At 33.1% G+C, this 10,243-nt stretch overlaps 1 protein-coding gene across 1 annotated transcript in view; it reads right to left on the bottom strand.

The window, feature by feature from the left end:
* Positions 1-1,580: 1,580 nt before the first annotated feature.
* LOC110030673 (xaa-Pro dipeptidase) overlaps positions 1,581-10,243 on the bottom strand; it is an 89,685-nt gene continuing 81,022 nt past the window's right edge. The window contains 5 exon segments of the mRNA XM_020733510.1: positions 1,581-2,005; positions 2,984-3,127; positions 7,928-7,996; positions 8,119-8,224; positions 8,305-8,358. Of these exon segments, the coding sequence (XP_020589169.1) occupies positions 1,865-2,005; positions 2,984-3,127; positions 7,928-7,996; positions 8,119-8,224; positions 8,305-8,358 (514 nt within the window). The 3' untranslated portion in view covers positions 1,581-1,864.

The raw sequence follows: 10,243 nt of genomic DNA, 5'->3' as shown, positions 1-10,243 counted from the left end.
TAAGTGATTTGCTCTTAAGTGGCTAAATAAATAAAAAAAAAGAGTTCTTGTTCTGATACCAATTGATAGTTATGACACAAAAATAAAGTTGAATTGGAGTGCTAAAATTTTATTCTTATTATTATAATTTTAATTATTAAAAAATTATTTCCTTAAATACATTATGACATGATAAAAATTATAAAATAAAGATGCATAAAATATAAGAGGATAAGCAAATTTTTATATGGTTTAGCTCTCTGCTTACATTCGTGCCAGACCATGACAACTTAAAAAAGAAAAACTATAATGTAATACTTTTCATAATTAACTTTCAAAATAAATTCAAAATTAAATCTAAATTATCTATTTCTTATAAAAGGCTCTTTTATTTATAAATGTAAAAATTTGGGTGGATAATAACAATAATAACAACAACATTTAAATGGCTTTGCAAAGCAAACACAAAAACAACAAATAACTTGATATATGTTAAACATGGCCTTCGAAAAAAAAAGAAAAGAAAATAAGTCATATTAATATAAAATTTGGACAATTTAAATTCACAAAGCCTTTGGAATCAACAAAGGAAAGTTACTATATTAGTTTAGTATCATCTGCTTCTAATAGATGCAATTAGTGCTTATGACACTTTGAAATATCCATGCCCAAAATTATAATTGAACAATATATAATTTACTAATGAATGCGTAAAATCATGTGCATCATTAATATTAGCTATTTATAGATAGATTTGATAAGTTTTCTTGGATGAACAATAATTTCAGCCAAAGTCAATAAAATATTTTGTTTTGTGCTCAAATCAATTTTATACTCATATGAAAATGAGATTTGCATACATACCATTGACATGATATTCACCCATCTAACAACTAAACTCTGCTATTTATGCTACTACCACTAAAACCTTATCTACAAACCATGGATGATGTTGTTATACTGCCAACTTTTCATAAAGAAGCTGCTGAGGTGGTTGCGAGCGAGACATAGGGTTTGATTGGGACAACTCTCTACCTCCCTTGCTTTTCAAACAGCTACCACAGAGTTCAATTTTGAGAACTACTTGTTGTTTTTTAAAAATTTATGTAGTAAGAAACTATTTTTTTTAACAACTAAACTGTTAAAGTGTGGTGACTTCCAGAAAGCTACAGTCTAAATTTTTAAATATAAATAAACTTGTAATAACCAACACAGCTTTTTGAACCACAATTTTTTCTTACAACAGCTTCACAGTTGCTTCCTCAAACAGCTGTATCCACCCCTAACATACCCTCAACCATAGAAGAGTGTTGGAATTACAAATCTTCGACGGAGTTTGATTAGTTAAATGGTTTATGAGCAACATGAGACCCTTGCACACATACATTCTATCTAGAAATCTAAAGGGTTAGCCCAATCGAGATTAAATTAGGCTAAAGAGCGATCCGTTGCGTAAAAAATCGCACAAGAGAAGACAACCAAACACAAAGCGATTGCTAATTTTAATCATTTGCTCAATAACATATAGAATTCCTCAACTCAATGTCATATTGAACCCCAAAAAAATAAGACAATGAATGCAAATAAATTGGCTAAACCTCTTTTTTTCATCCCCCACTTAAACCATTTATACTTGTAAACAATGCTTTGATAAATTATAGTTTTAATTAAAAAAAAAACATAAATTATGTTGTGAGCACATAAATATATTAAAATGTAGATTCTCAAATAGCGGGCCAAAACTATATAAATACGACGTCATGGCCATTTTTATAGATGTCACATACAATTCCATTCTTCCCCTGACTGGGCAAATAGATGACAGGATAAATCTGAAATGGAATGTAAAATGTGAGAATTCCAAGGGATTGATTCTGAGCGGTGATCATCCGGAATTGTGCGAAGCGAGGTCATTTGGTGGCGGCTTCTGGTTCAGAGGCCATGACGCGCCAGCCATCACGGCTTCAATTTCCCACGTTTGACGTGGCACATTTGTAAGATTCTTGCTGCCGTTTGATGTAACAACCTACGACATCAAAGAAACCCAATTAAATTATCCTATTGTAAGATATAATATATATTGCAAAGAGGGACGACAAACTCTTGCATATATGCCAAGATTTCTTGAAACCCGAAGATACTTGCATTGGTTTATTGAAACACTAATATCACTAATAGAATTTAGGGGCATTTACATACATACCACGCAATTCTTATGTACTTACTGAACTTAAACACCTGAACTTTAATAATTACATTCATAACACTCACATCTTTAACATCACATCAACAATACCAACGTAATAACTTCTTAAAAGTTAAAAGCACCTTTTTAAGCAAAAGTTTATAGCAGCCAAGTATTATACATGTAAATATCAAACTTGAGGTGTTAGATATGTAAATCCATAAGAATTGTGCGGTGAGTATGTAAATATACCTAGAATTTATCATGAACCATACTTTCAGGAATAGACCTGGGAATAAGTTGCAGGAGAAAATGTTGTTTGTTCTAGAACATTAAGCTACATGAATATTTTGAGGGGCGTTTACATGCATGTAGCCGACCCCACCTAGTGGGATTAAGGATTTGTTGTTGTTGGCGTTTACATACATACCACCCAATTCCTATGAATTTTCATATCAAACATCTTCACTTTACTTTTTACATTTATATCACCCAAATCTGTCATCACATAAAAAATACCAATATTTTAACTTTCAAAAAATGAAAATGCACCCCTCATGCATTGGGAGTGTGGCATGTATGTAAATAAGTTTAGGTGTTAGAAATGTAAATGTATAAGAATTTTAAGCGGTATGTAGGTAAATCTTCATATTTTAAATACTGTGCACTTACTAACAATTTCTCTAATGCATAATACATAAAGCATGTCTTACAAAATTATCTGAGCCAGCACTGCATAGAGTCATAAGAAGATAGTAACCAAAGGAACAACTGCATTATAGACCTATTACCTCAAAGAAAGACATTTTAGGAGCTTACCACATCACTCTCAATTCGAATGCCACCAAAGTTCTTGAATCTATCGAGTTCTTCCTTTTTAAGGAATTTCGACTTCATTGGATCTTCCAAGGCAGGATTTAGAAGAGCATCAATGAAATAGCACCCTGGCTCCACAGTTATCACCTGAGATACATGCAGCAGCTCAAAGTTGTCGGGAATCATTAAGTTAATATGCCCTTATCGTTCAAATATAAAGAAAATATGAGCACAGAATCTATAAATAACTGGAACATGCTAAGCTGAGCATCTCATTTGGAGAGCGGCAAAAGAAATAGAACAAAAAAAAAACCAAAAGTCCACCGCTTGATAGAGAGAAGAAAGGATGTGAGAAGAAAATATAGTTTTAATTTAATCATAAACTTATCCAAATTACAAGTAAGAAATCTCTATTATGCAACTAGGGGTGTAAATGAGTCGAGCTGAGCTTCAACTACCATAGGCTTGAGCTCGATTAGTTTGAGCACGAACTTGAGCTTGATTTACGAGTTCGAGCAGGCTCATGAACTGAATTGTTTTTTATGAGAGAAAAATAATAAAAATAATTCAAGTTGGTGTTAAAATAAAATAAGCAATTAGAAGATAAATAATAAGAAATCATTTGATATAAAATGTAAAATATCATTTTTAATCATTTTTAACAACTTAAAGATAAGAACTTGAAGTTTTTATATTTTGAGTACATTTTACATTAATTTTTTTAAAACAAACCAGCCGACAAGCTAAAGAGTCGAGTAGGGGCTAGCTTGAGTTTAGCTTATTAGCTTATCAAGCTCAACTCACCAGACACTTATCGAGCCGAGCCCGAGCTAGCACACATGTCGGCTTACCTAAATTATACTCCAATATACAACATAGCAATAGCGATAAGATCAAGTACTTTACACCCGAATCTTGAATAATTTAAAATTCAAACATAAGATTATGCTAAAGGATAACAAACAACAATTTCAAATAAAATAAATTCAGAGAAATAAATTTAAATAAAATAATAAAAAATAAAATCCTAAAATAGCCTAAACTTAAATTCTTAAGCTGCATTAATTCCCTTTTACCCTATAATACTCTATCCCTCCAGAGTTTCGTGGAAGCCTTTCACTTGAAAGTCTGGTGGACATCGTGGATGAACTATTTCATGACCTTTATATATTTAGTATACCCACATGACATAGGAAGTAGAATCTAGATGCTTCAAAAGTTGATGCTTTCTATGGCTTAATTGGATCAGTAGCTTAGGAAATCTAACTCTCATGGCAATGAAAACAAAGCTAGCAAAAAAACATCACTACGTATTGCAACTTGATCGAGGAGTACAAAAGACAAAATCAATCAGTGAAGGATCTGAAAACAACACAAAATGTTGGGGGAGAAATAATAGTGAACAAAAGCTCCTAGGAAATAATAACAACCTTGGGCAAAATCTCTTACTGAAGCTCACCTTCAAGCACGAAATTCAAATTTATAAGATGTGAAGGGTTATTGGGTTGTTGGAGCATTAAAAACTAGAGTAACTGGACGGAGACATGAAAACAATCCTTCAATTTTTGTTTGGCATAAATATAATTTCTTTTTGAACTCTTCATAACTTTCAGCAAAAAGCTCTAGTGAGCTGAAATAAGTTGTAGATGAGAGCTGGGATGATTAAAACAAATAAATAAATACGCAACTACATCATCTCAAGTCATCGGGCAGCATTTTGCATAATCATCCTTAGCAAAACAAAATCATGTTCAAAGCCCACTTGGTTACTTATAAGCTTAATATAATACGCTAATAAAATAACAAATAACGATTCTGTAGTGAATATAAAAAATTTTGAACTTCAAATATAAGCGTTTGTGTCTATTATGTATCTGCCATATATATAAGCTATGCATCTTAAACAATTAACTTTCCTTGCTTATATTAATTTGATGATACCGAGCGAGTATTCTAAAGTTCAAAATTAGGTTTAAAAAAATTGATGATACAAATTTTATTGATGCCAATGCGAAGATGCTATTAATTTATAGGTTGTTGGTCGTAACTCAACTCAATCAAAATTAAGGTATGAAGTGGGAGTCACAATTTAAGAATTTAAGGGCATTGACCTATGCATATGGATCAAGATGAAACAAAGCCAAGATTGATTGAGATCAATGTCAATAACAATTTTTGAACACAGCATAACATGAATTGAGTTTGAATCGACTTAAGTGGCATTGAAGTTGCCCAAATGTATTTCATTTGAAAAGTAAGCTGCACAACGCATCTACAGCATTAAAAATTCACAAGTCAAACTATGTGATGAAAATGAAGGTGATTGAATGCAACATCATATGAATTGGACCCGAATCAATTTGATCTACGTCAAAATTGCTCAAATATCCTTTATTCTGCATGATGCATTTAAAGCATCGAAATTATTTGAAATTGACACCCATATTATTCAAATCCTTACCTCAATGAATGTGAAATTCAATTTTATCTCGGCAGAAGACATTTCCAGACACATGGCGATGAATTTTACAAAAAAAATATACATAATCAATTAATTAGTAGGACTAAAACTAGTTAGTTTATTAATTAATTAAATTTAAATTAAAACTAAGTTAAATTGAATTAAATTATTAGGTAATAAATTATTATTACATAGTTAACCATATGTAAATTAAAATTAAAATTGTTGTTTAGTTAAATTAAAAGAAAATAATATCTTTATATAAATTAATATTAGTACATATTTTGAATAAAATTTCAAAATAAAATGCCTAAGAACTACACTCACACTCTCATTATCAGTTCACGCTCATATGCCTGCTTCCCACCCTCTCCATTTTCATGTGTTTTCAATTGAATAAAAAAAAAAAAGGAAAGAGCTGTTTTCCTTCACATGGTATAAAAGCCATGCAAGGCTTGTAGCTGATAGTTTGCACCTCGATTTAGATTTGTTCCCAGCAAACAAGTGTGGCTTCATATGCGTCGTTCAAATAATTTGTATGTACATCGAAGGACGACTCAACAAATAGTGGTCATTCATCTCAGCATCTTCCCGCATCCAACTCCACTGTTTGTCACCTTCCTAGATGTGGTTCAACTTCATCCCGCGACATCGGTGATATGAATATTTGGTGTAATCATAGTTGGCGAACAAAAACATATTGTGACATGGTTTCATTAGTGATTAAAATTACTAATGAAAAGTTAAATGGTATAATTTATTTTTATTGGGTCAAAACTGTGAGACTCTACTTGAGGAGTGTTTCTCAAGAATATCACCTCATTGATAACCTCCTAGCTGAGACTGATCTGAATTATTTTGAGTGGATAAAAATTGAAGTCTAGCTCTTGATACAAATGCAAAATTCTATTGAACCTGATTAATCTAGTCACATTACTCATTGTGACTATGTTAAATATGCAATAGAGGAATTATCATTTGTGTTTTCTGCGAGAATATTTCTCGAATCTTTGATGTATGTAACTAGTTCTATCGAGCTTAACGACGAGATCAATCATTTAACACTTATCACATGAACTTTAAGTGTTTGAATTTAATGCAATATCACCCTTCAATACTGATGTCCAAATTCAGAAGGCTCGTAGAGAACAAATGATTATTATGAGTTTTTTAACTAACCTCAACTCTGAGTAAGTAGGTGTCAAATCACAGATCCTATCCGACCTTGAAGTCACTACTCTAAGGAAAGTCTATACTAGAGTGTTGCTTACTATTGAGTTCTCAGGCTTCATCCATATAACAAATTATTGTTCTTGTTGGCAAGAAAAATACAAACATCACCAAACCAGTCTCAGAGCATTTATAGGAGTGGAACTCCAAGTTTTGAAAATCAAGACTCAAGGGTAGTTTGCTACTACTACCATGAAAGAACATGTCAGAAATTGCTAAAAAAAAACAAAATGGTTCTAGATCACAATCAACTCACATGGATCTCTCAAACTCACTCTCAATTTTGCATATGAATATGCTAAATTCATCCAATTTCAAGAAACATATAAGAAATCTCCCTCTATCACCACACTTGTTGAGTCAGGTAATAATGATATCTGTCTGTTTTTCTCTTCCATACAATGTATCATTAATTCTAGTGCTATATATCGCATGATAGTTAATCCAAAACTCAATTTTGCATATGAATATGCTAAATTCATCCAATTTCAAGAAACATATAAGAAATCTCCCTCTATCACCACACTTGTTGAGTCAGGTAATAATGATATCTGTCTGTTTTTCTCTTCCATACAATGTATCATTAATTCTAGTGCTATATATCGCATGATAGTTGATCCAAAACTCTTTCTCACCTTATATAAACATCTTTCTTATATCACCTTAGCAAACAAATCTACCTCTAATGTTCTTGGCCCTGGCACCATTCTACATTGGTTGGTGAGCAGTTTTTTTATTGCAATTGAATTAGCAATTTTAAGAACAAAACAAAAAGCAGCTTGCTTGTTGCAGTTCACGGGATGTGCAAAATCACTCTTTGATGCAGTAATGTTGAGAGACAGTGATAGCATTCATGGATAAGTTGCATAACTGGTGAATCCATGACAATCGGATGACAAGAAGAGTCCAAAATTACCATCAAAATGTAGAGGTTCTGAGAAGAATAGTGAACGAACCAAGTAGTCAATTAGGGAAATAGTGGATTCAAGTTTGAAGACCTTAGATTGGATTGATAATGTTAAATTTCTGTTTTATGTTTTACAAGAATGAAATAATTGGCAAATCCAAGGGGATGTAAGTCTGAGAGCATATATGTGCTCAATATTGTTGAGTATCATTTCATGATAATAGCATATGAAGCATATTCTAGGAGCTTCAGACACATTGCGAATACTAAATTGTCATCCTCGATAGACATTTAATTCAAGGAATCATAAATAGAAGGCTTAAGTTGACAATAGTGAAAAAATACTAACCATTCCCTCCCTCAGTTCCCTGATTGTTCTTAAAGAACTCAGTCCGGGCTCTTTGGGCCTTTCCATTCCCTATTAGAAGCATCAGCATGCTTGCCAAAAGTTAAAGCAAAAGTGAAAGGGTAACATGGTAATAAATAACTGTTGAATGAAATTAAGGAATACAAAAATATACAAGAACAAATATCAAGGACCTTAGTATAGCCACCAGGATCATGAGTGTCGATTCCAAGCAAGTGTCCAAGACCATGAGGCATAAAAACAGCACCTAACCGCTCTGCCATCATTTCACCAATATCACTAGAAAAAAAGCCAAAAACATGAGTTCTATTTGCTTAAATATTTTTTATTATATCAATTAAATGTTTCAAAATAAATACCCAACAATGATTCCTACTGCCTGAAGTGACTCAAGGATGATCTTTTCTGCAAGCCTGAAATAGATAAAAGGCAACATTAATAAAAGGAATTTTACTTATTTACATAACATGAACGATATTATTGTCATACACAAAGTACATGAAGATAGCTTGAAATCCAGAATACCATTAAATAATGCATATATTTGCAATAATATATCCAGCATTTAAATGCTGCAAAGATTTCTCAAGCACTTGAACAAGAAATATGATCAGTGATATGCCTTTACCAAGCCTTGAATGATCATAAGATAACAAGAATAAAAAAATAAAAAAGGATGATTCAAGAAGAGTGCTAGGAAAGAGCAACGGTTCCTGAGGCCTGTGCTCTTATATTCACCAACTGTCACCGCCAACCACAACTAGAGAGGCCTGCCATGTTTCTAAATTACTGTGATTCATCTTCTTTAGAATGCCAAAGGACATGGGAATGAATTATCAATTTCATTCCCCAGTAGTTATAATATAAATTTTCATAACACCCAATATCAAACCTAATTCACATGATCGTACTCCTAAAAATAAACTCCCTAAACTATTAGATATCGAGTATAACTGAAACCATTGTTAGCACATACCAAAAGATATTATGTGCTGCATCATAGGTTTCAGTGACATAAAGAGCATCATGCATTGCATGTGAGGGCATGCATTCCTGAGGCAAACATGAACGATTGTAAGGTACGACAGTTGGAGTGCAACCCAATGACCCATATTTGTGTGAACTAGCAGTTTGTTTAAGAGGTTGTTTTGAGGTAAAATTATTGAAAATTAGAAAATATAGCACATAATTAACTTCTAAGTGAATTGTATGACGCAAAACTAATGCAAGTAAAATCTTACCACATTCTAAATACGTCAAATAACTATATGATTCCTTGTAAAATAGACGTGAGCAAATCCACGGCATCTATATTACTGTTCAGCACATCACCTGCCTCCCAACCTGTCGGCGCTTAAAAGGGGAAAAAGTTAATGTTTGGGGGTCGCCCGTAAGAAGCTGTCGGCTGCCGGAATCGAAATCCCGTCACCCGCTTTGGAAGGACTTTTGAATTTACGTATATATATATAATTTTAGAAAAATATGAAATCAAACTGACCTCATATTTTTCACAGTTTAAATGAAAGAGCACTCTATCTCAAATCCGGTATCTATCCCGAGGGATAAACACAAGACTTGAGGATGAGACTCGATCAAATAAACTAAGAAAGATATGACGTCCGTTTGGTCTGCGAAACTGTTTTATTTGCCGACAAGTTCCCCTATTTAATACAGAAGAATTAAATAGGGTTTATTTTAAGCTGGGTTCGGAAAAATTCTCTATAAGGGCAAGCCCCTATAGTTAATTACATCTTAAATGACCGAAGTCACCTAAGAAAACTCTCGATAAAAATCAGGGAATAATGTCTTCAAAGAGGTCAAAAGGATAGGACTTTTCAACGAAATCGGACGAAGATGTGTGAAAGGGGAAAGGCTATAATCTGGAACATTGTTGAGGAATCCAAATGAAGAGAAACTAGGGGAGGTCACAGATCCTGAGGAGAACCTCAGTGACTTCCCAGTCTATCCTATGGTTTGGCTCCAATTTTAGGAAGAAAATATTAAAGTGTTTTATCCTGCCAATTTTATTTAATTAGGGCTTATATTTGCGTGACAAGGTCCCTCAAATTGCCTAGAAGATATGAGGGTTTACGTCGTATCGGACGACAACCTCAGAACCTAAAACGAGTTTAGGGCTTAAATCGTACGGCAGAACTATACGAATGCCTAAAGAAAAGGGAGAGGATTTATGTTGCGCTAGGCAAACAACCTCGAAAACCTATGGATTGTTGTTTAATTTCTAGGAAAAGGAATGGTTTTGCTGGGGGAAGACATGTTCTGCTGTTGAAGATGGCCGTG

The sequence above is a fragment of the Phalaenopsis equestris genome, unplaced genomic scaffold (assembly GCF_001263595.1).
Source record: "Phalaenopsis equestris unplaced genomic scaffold, ASM126359v1 Scaffold000750, whole genome shotgun sequence".
In the NCBI taxonomy this organism is placed as follows: Eukaryota; Viridiplantae; Streptophyta; class Magnoliopsida; order Asparagales; family Orchidaceae; genus Phalaenopsis; species Phalaenopsis equestris.
This window is presented reverse-complemented; position numbering and strand designations above follow the sequence as displayed.